Genomic DNA, 13550 nt, shown 5'->3' with positions numbered 1-13550 from the left:
GTTTTAACTTTGAGAAGCAGCGTGAAATACGAGATTTTTTCAAAGTAGTGACGATATATGAAGAGTATGAAACTATTGGCTCAGCTCAAGGCACTAATTTTAGAAGGAACTTTAGGAGGAGACACTACGGGTATTCAGAATAAAATAAAGTGAAAATAAAGTGCTACGGGCTCCACATAATGTGTCACTTCACTTCAAACTCGGGCAAGTTCGATCTGCTTTACGATGATTACACGAAAAGAATAATAATCTAAAAAATAATCAACCTTATAGCAGAGTGGATTCACCCGAGTTTTAAGTTAAGCCGCACATATTGATATTGCATTAACATCCGTTTTTTGGACGATATCGGCTTGTCAGCTATAATTCCCATTACGAATTGAACGGAATAAACGTAAAAAAACTGCTGTCACTGTCAAAGTAACACGTGCAGCTCAAGTCAGGGGTTCTTAAAGTAAGGGCCGACAGAAAAACAAATAACTTTTAACCAGTTATTAATGATCACTGTATTACACACTTAAAATCGTGAATCGATCAAACACGATGACTGTTATATTATGTTATGATCCCATGACATGCAAGTCAATCAGATACTTACAAAACCAACAATTAAATTTATAACCACCTTATTATGCACCATCGTATTTGAAGACGGTTTTAATTAGCCATTAATATTCACTACCACATAGTCTCGAAAGTTGCTGAAAAATAATGTTTAGCGGCCCGCTACTTGGTCGCCCAGGTACATTTCCACAGTGATACCAGTGCAATAAACAAACTATCCGACAAAAACGGTTTTTTAATTTCAATAAATATACCAAAACGTTTTGTGTTGAAATTTATTTTTGTTTGAACAGAGTCATTATTTGTGTAATGGAATATGTAAAGATTTTTAATAAACTTTTAAAATATCGGCAATTTTAATACCTCGAATGGTGCAAATTTTTTATAGCACCGGCCACACCTTTGTTTACAATAATTCCGGCTAATTCAAAATAGGAATTATAGAGTTACACCTTTTTCGAATATTTGACAGGCCAAAATCTACCGGCAATCTGGTGATCTGTGGGACCCCGTAATGTTAAACCCTGACCAGAAATATATGACTATTGTCAAGAGGGCGCTGTTATTCTGATGTGTGGGGTGACAGTTCAGTTTAGTATGAAGAAAATAGTTATGAAGTTCCGCAACATGACGCGTAGTTATATATTTCTGCCGGCGTATCATGCTGCCAATTTTATCACTTATCCACGTGGATAAAGCATCCGTCATGCTTTAGCAAGTATGTCAGTGTGAGAGTGACAGATGTCTTATCCACGTGGATAAGTGATAAAATTGGCAGCATGATACGCCGCCTGGTCAGGCTTTAATAATGTTAGTTAAGTACTGCTTTATTATACTCTTATCTAATTCTGAATATCAGTTCAGAGGTTCCAAAAGGATCAGTTCCAACGTAAGCTGAATCCGAGCGTCCGTAGCTTCACGAAGGTTTTGAACACGTGGTCCCAGATTTCACTGCTGATACCGAATGCTGAAATAAAGAAAACAGTGTTTAAAAAATGTTTTCGCTAAATGTAAGATTATCTAAATATGTTCGGGGCATTGTGTTGTAATACAACTCTGACAAAGTTAGTTTAACCGGTAGGCAAGATGATTTTCATAGTACGAAGTAAGTAACTATCTCATCACATTTATTCGATGATTCTTTTCGTTTTGTAGGGCTTTTTAATTATACATTTCCAAAACAATATAATATGCCTTATTTACTCTTCGTCTTGGTTCGCATCTCAATTCGCACGCATCAACCAGCAGCGTCAATGAGTAAAACAATACGAATAGTGAAATCTGAATCGGGCGTCAGGGTTCCCGTGCTTTAAATCATTCATTCAGTGTTGTCAACGGATACCTTAACTGATGCCAAGAACCAAGAATGGCGCTGATAAACAAATTGATGTGCTCTGCCTAATGTTTACCCCATGATTCCAATCGATTCCATTCCTATTCAGTATCAATACTTGCTTAGAGATCAACTCACGGCTGTGCACTAAAACCCACAAATCAATGGCTACATTTTACTATGGGGAAAATATCGAAAAAGTTTTCTTCAATTTGTAGCTCTTTAGTACATTACCGCAAGTTGAATGGAATCAATTGGTATTATAAAAACATCATGAGGAAAAAAAAATTCATACAAATTGTATGGGAAAACATTTTCGCGATTTGTGACTTTTCTAGCCGGAATTTTTTTTGGTCCCATACAAGCTTTTGATCCTTGATAGGAATGGGATCGATTGGCGTCAAAAAAAAGTTTGTCAAAAATGCCCTTCTCGCACACTGTATGTTTTTTCCAAAATCTGTAAATGCCATTTTTCATCAATTTGAAATCGATGGATGGTCCCCTTAGATCATTTTCACGTAGGACTACGGCATCTCATAGCTGCCCTTACTGACCCGCTATCAAAATACACCCTGTATATTTTATTTATTTATTTATTTGAAAACATATTTCAATGACATTACAGATAAATCCAATGCGTCATGAAATTAAATAATAAAAAAAACAGTAAATAAGAACATTAAAAAAAAACATTACAAAGAATAAAAGTATTATAACTAAACAATTGATTTGGGCGATGACGAAACAGCGTGGCTCCGTTGCGTCGTTTGCCCCGGTGTAGGATTATATTATAGGAGGTATATGTATATATGTGTACCTTTGTCATGATTAACGAAGTGATGGTTGGAATGGTAGCGCTTCATCGCGTAGAGGTAAGTGCCGTCAGCGGGCGAGCCGTGGTGCACGTAATAGTGTATCATGTCGTACGTTAAATAACCTGAAACAGAACAAATAACCATAAGACCCTCTCTAGACAATATGTAAACAAACCACAAAACGAATGGTCAGACTAATAGGTGTCTCGGGGACCACAGGGCACGGTCTTTCTTTGCCCAAAAAATAAGTTTAGCGGTGCAAAGGGGCAACGCTGCCAGCATCCTGGGTTCACTTCCGGAGGTCGGTTTTTTGTTGTGTATATTTATATTTACTATCTGGGCGACCGAGCTTCGGTCGGTTCTATTTTAATATATCACGTCTTTAGATAAAAAAAAAGCTCTTATAAATACAAAAACAAAAAAAAAGACAAACAAAAACTTAATTTCTGGCCGGGATTCGAAACCCCGACACCTACGATCTATCTGCGTACATTAGACCGACATCGTACGACTGAGCTAAGCGGAATCGATGCGCGCGCGGCGAAATTAACGACCATATTTTACGTTTACTAACGCGAAAGAAAAACTCATGAAAACTCGAAAATTCGAAATTTCCGGGATCTAAGGCTACGCTAGATCGATTTTTCACCCCCAAAAACCCCCACATAACAAATTTCAGCGAAATCGTTAGAGCGGTTTCCGAGATCGTCGGTATAAATAAATAAATAAATATACAAGAATTGCTCGTTTAAAAGTATAAGATTGTTATATTAATAGTGTAAATAAACAGAAATAAAGCGAATCTCATATATGTAAACTCAAGGGAATTATTAACGTAAAATACCTACTGCTAACCAATCTGTTGCGTTTGCATAGCACAGCCAACGCGCGTGAGTCCATACATCAATATTACATAAGTGCTTTGGTGTAACACTGTATAAGCTTTTGTGTGTTAATGTTTTTAAATAAATAAATAAATAATCTTGCAGGCAAACGCAAGTTGTGCTCGACCGTTTGACCGATTCCGAACAAGCGATAAACGTCTGCACACCTCTAAATTATTTCGACCCTGACCCTAACTGAATAAGTACAAGTAGTAAATCATCCCCTAACTAGCGAAATGGGTCAATGCAGACCAATTTGGACACTTCGTTAATTGGAATCTAAAGGTAAACGTGGCCATTTGCACGCAAGTCTAAATATTAAGTGCCGTAATATATTACTGGATATATTGATTCGCATGGTACTGGATATCGGATTTGAACTAAGGCGGGATTAATTACATGGCGGGGCCAAAATGGCGATGAAATTTTTGTAGAATTACACAAATTATGTTAGAGAATATAGGGACTTGTTGCATTTAAAATTTAAATAACCGGTTTATGCTCACTTGGTCGATCAGTTTAACTTTATCTGACTATGACCATCGAAGGGCATTATTCCGTACATTACGTATGTATACTTACCTATCCACCAGTGAGTTTGATGAGTGGGTAACTCAGGAATCAGAAGACTGGCTGGTAAATGAGGCATGCCAGCATCATCGCAGGCACCGGTGGAAAAACTTGGCGAACACCATCTATCTGTGACCACATACCTACGAGTCCACCAGTGAGTTTGATGAGTGGGTAACTCAGGAACCAGGAGACTGGCTGGTAAATGAGGCATGCCAGCATCATCGCAGGCACCGGTGGAAAAACTTGGCGAACACCATCTATCCGTGACCACATACCTACGAGTCCACCAGTGAGTTTGATGAGTGGATAACTCAGGAACCAGGAGACTGGCTGGTAAACGAGGCATGCCAGCATTAGGGCAGGCACCGGTGGAAAAACTTGGCGAACACCATCTATCCGTGACCACATACCTACGAGTCCACCAGTGAGTTTGATGAGTGGGTAACTCAGGAACCAGGAGACTGGCTGGTAAATGAGGCATGCCAGCATCATCGCAGGCACCGGTGGAAAAACTTGGCGAACACCATCTATCCGTGACCACATACCTATGAGTCCACCAGTGAGTTTGATGAGTGGGTAACTCAGAAACCAGGAGACTGGCTGATAAATGAGGCATGCCAGCATCAGGGCGGGCACCGGTGGAAATACTTGGCGAAGACCGTCGAACGGCATCTGTGAAATAAACAGTGACGTCAAAAGATTGAACTAAAATACGTCTAGTAGAGACAAATTTTGAGGCAGAATTTGTAGACTTCTGCACGTGCTAAGTACACGTCATAATTTCATAGAATATTGTCGGAAAAAAGTCAGAAAAGGGCGCTAACAATTAACAAAGTGGTTGGGCTGTTGACTATAAGACATCAAACTAAATCAAATCCATTAATCTATTCAATATTTGAGCATTTCTTTTTTTTTTGCCATCAAAAAAATTTTGATTGTTTTAGGGAATTTTAGGTCAATTATACTCAGAATCACGAGTACTTTCAATCTCACTGGGAGACAAAAAGTGTCCCAGAATTTCCCCATACAACATGTACGGAAAATGGTAACAAAAAAAGAAAAAACCGTATGGGACTTTTTAGGGTTCCATAGTCAACTAGGAACCCTTATAGTTTCGCCATGTCTGTCTGTCCGTCCGTCCGTCCGCGGATAATCTCAGTAACCGTTAGCACTAATAGAAAGCTGAAATTTGGTACCAATATGTATATTAATTACGCCGACAAAGTGGTAAAATAAAAAGTGGAAAAAAAATACTTTATTAGGGTTAAAATACAACTTTGCACCCTTGTATAACAAATAACTATTTACTCGTAGGTACAGTCAGCCAAAAAAGTGGTTTACCACTTTTCGACCTTATGAGTTTCAAATAGAGTCGAAAAGTGGTAAACCACTTTTTTAGCTGACCGTACCGCGCCTCTTTTGTTTATAGGTACCTAGTCTACTAGTCTACAACGCCACATAATGGATATCGTTTAAAAAACCGTTTGTGTCAGCAAATAAAACGCTAATTGAGTAGGTATAAGACCGTTCCTTGTAATACCTAAGTGAAACCGTGAAAGTGAGATTCACATAATTAGTCGACTATTTCTGTGACTTAGGCACTGGTCCCACCGCGAGCTATTAAGCTATGAGCTATCGGCTATAAAAACGAGCAAAAGATAAGCAGTCCCGTGCAAATAAAAGAGACACGGCGATTTTAATAGCTCAGCTGGGCGAGTAACTATAAACATCGCCGTGTCTCTTTTATTTACACGGGAGTGATTATCTTTTGTTCGTTTTTATAGCCGATCTCATAGCTAGCAAATCAAAGAGACACGGCGATTTTGATAGCTCACCGCTGGGCGAGTAACTATAAACATCGCCGTGTCTCTTTTATTTACACGGGCGTGATTATCTTTTTTTCGTTTATAGGCACTGGTCCCACCGCGAGCTAGTAAACTATGAGCTATCGGCTATAAAAACGAACAAAAGATAATCACTCCCGTGTAAATAAAAGAGACACGGCGATGTTTATAGCTACTCGCCCAGCGGTGAGCTATTAATATCACCGTGCCTCTTTTATTTGCACGGGAGTGCTTATCTTTTGTTTGTTTTTATAGCCGATAGCTCATAGCTTACTAGCTCGCGGTGGGACCAGTGCCTTATAAGATAGCTCATAGTTTACTAGCTCGCGGTGGGATCAGTGCCTTATAAGATAGCTCATAGTTTACTAGCTCGCGGTGGGACCAGTGCCTTATAAGATAGCTCATAGTTTACTAGCTCGCGGTGGGATCAGTGCCTATGGTTTAAAAGTAGCTGAGGGGTAATAAAACATTTTGTTTTTCTTTATACCTAATACCTACAGACCTATTGCGTTCTCGCAAGCGTCGCATTAAGGTTCGGCTTTTGTTTAGCCGACCGAAAAACGTCAATAGGTTTGGGGAAGCCCATAGTTGACAAGAAACGGAGACTAAGTAGGGAGTATGAATCTATTTTGAGTTCGAAAATCGATTCATGCACGAAATCGCAATTCATGCTAGAAAATCGAGGTAAGCTGGGAGAAGATTGAAGGGTTTTTCTTGCGGGATAAGATGGAAAGCCGCCCATGCTGCTTCATTATACGGAACATATTTCATCTTATCCTTCAAGAAAAGCCCTTCAGTCTTTCCTCACCTTACCGTACCTACTCATATTTTAGTCTCGTGATTTTCCTTATTATCTTGACGATTGTACCTATTTTTTTTTAACCGACTTCAAAAAAGGAGGAGGTTCTCAATTCGACTGAATGTTTTTTTTTTTGTATGTATGTTACTCGATATCTCCGAGGATCGTGGACCGATTTTCAAAATTTTTTTTTGATCGAACGGGTATAACCCCGAGATGGTCCCATTGGCACCAAGTCGGGGTCTGATGATGGGATCTTGGAGAAATCGAGGGAACTCTTCAAATGTTATAGGCACATGTAATGTTCTTAGTGTATTTTTCAAAGGTACACCAGTATTTACGCCTGATGGTAATAATTTTATGTGGCTGAGCTGATGATGGAAGGTCAACTCCTCAACGGTTAGGAGTTAAAGGATAATTCTTTCACTACTGTACATATATTCGGACTGATACATATAATATCACTAGGAACCACTAAAAATCAACAAATAAATTAACTTTTTAACAAAAAATAAAACCGCCTTCAAAAAAAGCGTGTTACAAAACACAGAGAAACTAAAAAGCCAAAAATAATAAACCTTCGAATTCAGATTTCTTATCGGATTGCAATAATCTGAACATCCAAATTATAAACAAATCAATTATTTTTGCAGTCGGGGCCAGCCTGCGTATGGTTGGGTGGGGCAAACAGGAAATAGCAAGGCGACGAACAGGTCTGGAACCGACTACAAAAATAATTGATTTGTTTATAATTTGGATGTTCAGATTATTGCAATCCGATAAGAAATCTGAATTCGAAGGTTTATTATTTTTGGCTTTTTAGTTTCTCCGTGTTTTGTAACACGCTTTTTTTGAAGGCGGTTTTATTTTTTTGGAGTCGAGAATCTTTGAACTACTCCTAAAGTTCCTAATTGTTAGAAGATATACACAGATACAGATGCAGTATATTTTAATAGACTAAGCTAATAGTTATTTTTTGCCTAGTCATCAGAACATCGTCAACATTCAATAGTGTTTTATGCAAGTATGCATTCCCACAAAATCGATGGTATTGATGACTCACCACTAAAGGTGTTATTAGCAGCATGCGAATTTATTGATATGATTTCGATTTGATATTATGTTACTCATTGGCATGGTGCGAAGACTGCGAAGTATGCGAAATAAATGGAGGGAGAAATGACGCTGATTATCAGTATTCTCACACAAACTTACGGTTAACCACAATTAACAGACACATCAACGTCACACGTCACGCGTCACGCAGCATACAATTATGGAAATTCCCACACAAAAATAACGAATACCTACCGTACATTTTTATCGGTAGTCTTTTGAACTAATTTTACTCAATAAGTTTTTATAGTTAACGTAGAATATGCCTCAAAAATTTGTGCAGCACCAAAGGAGCTACTGGCGAAATTTTTTTTTTCTATCAAATCAATATTTCAATCATCAGAATATTGTTAATGTGCGAATACGGCTTTTTACCTATAATTTATTAACACAAATCGCCTACTTTAATGGCCTGACGATTTAGCGTGCATTGCAAAATGTCTCTTTATCTGCGTAGGCATTTTAAATATGTAATAGAGTAGGTTTACGTCAAACGTTAGGTAAGGTTTGACATTTGTTAGATAGATACCTAATCTAAAGTCTGTCCAGAAATATATGACTGATATATATGATGAGGACCATGTTGCGGAATTTCATTAGAACACTGAGAGAAAATACAACCAGTTTTCATGTTCGTTCAACAAGTTTTTTGCTTAAAATAGCGCCTACGTGCTCTTTGGTTCAAACAACAAGCTACTTGTCATTTGAATCGGCAATATATTTGAATCAACAAGTCGATTTTATAAAAACAACCTGACACATATTGTTTTAAACATACGTTTGGCTGATTCAAACGGATAAACCGTAACAAGTCGAACTTGTTAAATTCACAATGCAAATTTCTCTCAGTGAACTATTTTTTTTCATGCTATACTGAACTGTCACCCCGTACATCAGAATAACAGCGCCCTCTTGACAATAATCATAATATTTCTAGTCAGGCTTTAAGACGATACAGGAGGGGTCAATTCTCCATACAAACGCTCTCGACTATTTCATCCCTGGTTTTTGAAGATAGAGCAATGATTATTTCAATACAGATTGTTATTATTTTTATCTGTGTCGGACCGTTTTGATTTTTTTGATATTCTGCTTTTTAAAGACTCGACTCTAGAGCCAATCAAAAATTTCCAAAAACGGCTTTTTCATTGTGGCGCAAAAAAAGGTGTGATACTCAAGATTGGTAACAATTAACCAAAAAAGCTAAACTGTCCGAAATAGATTATTTCATTGTTATTCAGATTCTCAAATTTCGTTCCGATTGATTAAGTTTTGAAGGAGGAAAGAGTCGAGAGCGGAACCTCAATTTCAAAGATTTTTTTGAAATATCTTTTGACTGAGTTGTTCTTAATGGACAATTTTTTTCGATTAAAAACTAAAATTATTTTAACTTTTTAATTGTTAATTTTAATTTTCTTTAAAAAGTAAAATTATTTTAACTTTTGATTTAACTAAAATTCCCAAGTTGAAAGGGCCTTTCCATTTTAGCATTTTCGCTACCGTATCCTCTTAAGAACTAGAGGGAGAGAGACATATTGAATAACTTTTGGCGCCAATCGCAAATCCAATTCTCAAAGGCCAGACAAACGTAACGTGTCTCGGAGTGCGTAAGGTCGCCATTCGCCAGAGGCAACGCGCATGTAACACCTCGGGTACGATGCTAAGTGCATAATCGCTTACGATGATATCGTTATCGTAGCAAGCTAACTCTGTCACTCTCCCGTATTCGCGCGACAGAGCCAGACTGCGTATTGAACGGCGTTTAGCGCCAACGATTGTCATTTTGTCCAGGCCGGCTGGTGTTGCAGGCGGCGGATTGTCAGCTTGACATCAGGCTGCCCGTATGCTTGTTTGCCACTGGCAAATTATAATATTATTTTATACAATCGTGATATAATACAAAGCTTTTCAGTCGAGTACCATGTTTAGGCCACGAAGCTTGCTGAGTGGCCTAACAATTCGGTACGATAGTGAAAAGCTTAATTCATCACTAATTGTATACAATACTTTTTCTATGAGTCATCATTTTCATCATCAATGGACGAAAAATATCATCATTCAAGTTAAAATTAATGTTAATAGCGTCGTTCACCGTTGTATCAACATCGAATCACCTAGCAACCAATTGTTTATAATACCCGTCTCTGATTGGTCGATACGCGATAGATTAAAAAAAATGTGTTTCAGATGCAGAAAAATTTGCCAGGTATCGCAAATTAGTATAGAACTTGTATGAAGTTGTATTTTTGAATTTATTTCAGTTAATTAAAGTGAAGTGTATTGAAATATTATAGTTGACTAAGTGTCAAAGACTATCCAGCACTGAAAAATCAGCATTTATAGTTTAGTCTGTGGTGTCCTATTTGACAGATTAAAGTCGACGAGTAGAAAAAAAAATATTCGGTCATGTTTTTATGATTCATGTTTTTAACCACAATGTGTGACATAGGTATTATAAATATTATAATGGACAATAAAGGACTCTAGTACAACGAACAGTTTTTAAGCACTTGGTAACTGGATATCATAAAAACAGTCTGTGTATTTAAATTGATTGTAGGTATATATTGACCGGGATATAGACCGTGATTACCTTTTTGATTTTTGTCGAGCTCCCGATATTTCGACGCAGTTGCATGCATCATGATCACGGAAAACTGACGAAGGCGGGTGGATGTTAAAGTTGTATAGACAGCGCGCGATCTACCCTCCTTCGCGCGCGTCGGCTGCGTTCACTTTCAGCGTTACCACTGGTCGCGTTCACACTCGATGGTCTGTCCAAACACACTATACTCACAGTGTCACTACGTTTGTTCAATTCTGACTTCACCGGTTTTTTACACAAACAAATCACTGGATTCCATACAACAAACAAACGTAGAACAAACGTAGTGACACTGTGAGTATAGTGTGTTTGGACAGACCATCGAGTGTGAACGCGACCAGTGGTAACGCTGAAAGTGAACGCAGCCGACGCGCGCGAAGGAGGGTAGATCGCGCGCTGTCTATACAACTTTAACATCCACCCGCCTTCGTCAGTTTTCCGTGATCATGATGCATGCAACTGCGTCGAAATATCGGGAGCTCGACAAAAATCAAAAAGGTAATCACGGTCTATATCCCGGTCAATATAAGTCTAATGAAAATAACCGTGAATCATTCAAAACTCTGATTGTAGGTAGGTTGATTATTAGGATCGCGTGCCTTGTGCCTAAACAATAAAAGTATAATGATTGTATAATTGTATTATGTTTTTTGTAATACAAGCAGCTCTCTTTCTCAGTACGCTAGAGTTCGCAATAATAGTAAGCTTGCATTGTTATGCTACCGGATAAAACAAAGCAGTTAAAGTGAGTCTCTATTGTTTCCCATAGAGTATAAAGTCATATTATTATTTTTCGCCACACCAACTGGTAAAGGCTTACTTTGCTATTCGAAAACAGATAGCAAAATTGCATTTTATCCACTAGAGTGCAAAGTAATTTCATAGAAATTTTAACTTGCTGTCTTAAGCTGACTGGTAGAATTTACCTATAAATTATGATCTTGAATAATAAATATTGAATAGATTGATGGATTTGTTTTAGTTTGATAGTCAGTATTTTGTTCGTGTTGGTGTGGTGAAAAATGTTGTGTTTCACTCGGCGGCAAAGTTTCCTTCCTTCCTTGCCCCTTGCCTTGCCTTGTAACCTTCGTGCCTTGAAACCCTCGCAACGCTCATCTTTCCCTTGCCCGGGTATCAATATTGACACGTGCGGTTAAACAACAACTTTGCTCCTTGTAAAAAAAATAACTAATACCCACTTATTTATAATGCGTAACTTTCAGAATTGCCATATCAAAACCTAAGCTGACCTATCTAACTCGTATGGATGACCTTAACAAAAACCCTGAAAAGTTTCAGAATGATAACCAATTATCTAGCAACCCTTAGGTTTGGGATCTCATTTTTATATGTACGCGCATGTGACACCCCTTGAGTTGCAGGCGTCTATAAGTTACGGTGACCGCTTTCCATCAGGCGGGCCGTATACCTGTTTGCCACCGACGTGGAATAATAAAACCTGTACCTACCTAGTGTATTTTCACATACTTTTTCATCGGATTCTCCTATACCTAAAGCCGTTATAAAAAAAACCAGCCAAGTGCGAGTCGGACTCGCCCACCGAGGGTCCCGTACAAACTTTCTTTCAAACTACCTAGTCGAAATAATCTCATGTTTTCATATAACTCTAATGACTTGACTAGAAGACAAAAGTTTAGGTACTAATGAGCATTATTGTGTATAGCGCCATCTCTTCGTGAATTCGCTAACTAATTTGCGCGACCTGTATACTATGTTGGTTTTTCAGGGATAATTCTTTATAATGTTGACCGATTTAAACAGTTTTTACTTTATTGGAAAGAAGACGGTTTACGTAACATCTCGTATTAATTTGAAGTACGATATACATTCGCAAGGGTGGGTAACTTGAAAGTAAAAATATGAAAAGCTTTTGTGAATAAAAAAAAAGTTTCCAAGATACAAACACGATTATATTTTTCCTGTAATATTTAGCATAAAACCAATGTTTCCTAAAATTTTCATAATTTTTAGTTGGTAAACTTAAAGTAAAGTAAAGTAAAGTAAAAAGTATTTATTAAGCAAACACAAAATAAACATATTGGTACATCTGGCGGACCCCAAACTAGGCTGAGCCTGTATCTTGGGACCCTGGAGTGCGAACAAAATTAGAATTATTACTTAACTTAGGTTTATGAAGACTGGAAGAGCCAAGGTAACATTATTTACTACTTGCTACTTATAATATTATTTTTATTTACAATATATACAAGAGTGCGTGCGAATGCGTGTGTGTGTGTGTGTGTGTGTGTGTGTGCGTGCGTGCGTGCGTGTGTGTGTGTGTGTGTGTGTGTGTGTGTGTGTGTGTGTGTGTGTGTGTGTGTGTGTGTGTGTGTGTGTCTGTGTGTGTGTGTGTGTTTGTGTGTGTGTGTGTACATGTGCGTGTGTGTGTGTGTGTGTGTGTGTGTGTGTGTGTGTGTGTGTGTGTGTGTGTGTGTGTGTGTGTGATTGCGCGTGCGCGCGTGTGTACGTGAGCTGCTAACCGTATTACCGAGTCAGGAGAATGGTCTCCGTATCAGCATACGAGAGTTCCAGTAACCACCTCTTCACAAACGCCTTGAGCTTATTTATTGTGTAGCTAGCAATAAAATGTTGTTTGGATATGTTATTATACATGCGTAGATGCATGTATCGAGGTGAGCGCTTGGCAAATGCGGATCTGTAATTTGGAAGAGGTACTCTAAAATTACGTCGTTCGAGAAGTTGCGCCAAGATTGGCAGAGCTTTGACATCCACATGAGCTCTAACTATGGCCTTTTGGATATAAAGCCGTCTCACGCTCAGCAGCTTCGTTTGGCGGTAAAGATCATCCGTTGGGAAACGAAAGGGTTTCCTAAACATTACTTTGATTACAGCGCGCTGCGCTCTCTCCAATCGCAGCAATGTGGTCTTGTTAGCGCTACCCCAGACCAAAATCCCGTATTGCAGAATGGATTGGCAAAGAGCGCAGTACACCTGGCGAAGCACTTGCTCCGACGCGCAATCGCGTAGTTTTTTCA

At 38.4% G+C, this 13550-nt stretch overlaps 1 protein-coding gene across 1 annotated transcript in view; it reads right to left on the bottom strand.

The window, feature by feature from the left end:
* Window positions 1–1372: 1372 nt before the first annotated feature.
* LOC125240828 (fatty acid 2-hydroxylase) overlaps window positions 1373–13550 on the bottom strand; it is a 32604-nt gene continuing 20426 nt past the window's right edge. Inside the window, exons 4-6 of the mRNA XM_048148961.1 lie at window positions 4715–4841; window positions 2715–2834; window positions 1373–1531 (exon numbers count right to left, since the gene is read on the bottom strand). Of these exons, the coding sequence (XP_048004918.1) occupies window positions 1443–1531; window positions 2715–2834; window positions 4715–4841 (336 nt within the window). The 3' untranslated portion in view covers window positions 1373–1442. The remainder of the gene's footprint in view (window positions 1532–2714; window positions 2835–4714; window positions 4842–13550) is intronic.

The sequence above is a fragment of the Leguminivora glycinivorella genome, chromosome 2 (assembly GCF_023078275.1).
Source record: "Leguminivora glycinivorella isolate SPB_JAAS2020 chromosome 2, LegGlyc_1.1, whole genome shotgun sequence".
In the NCBI taxonomy this organism is placed as follows: domain Eukaryota; kingdom Metazoa; phylum Arthropoda; class Insecta; order Lepidoptera; family Tortricidae; genus Leguminivora; species Leguminivora glycinivorella.
This window is presented reverse-complemented; position numbering and strand designations above follow the sequence as displayed.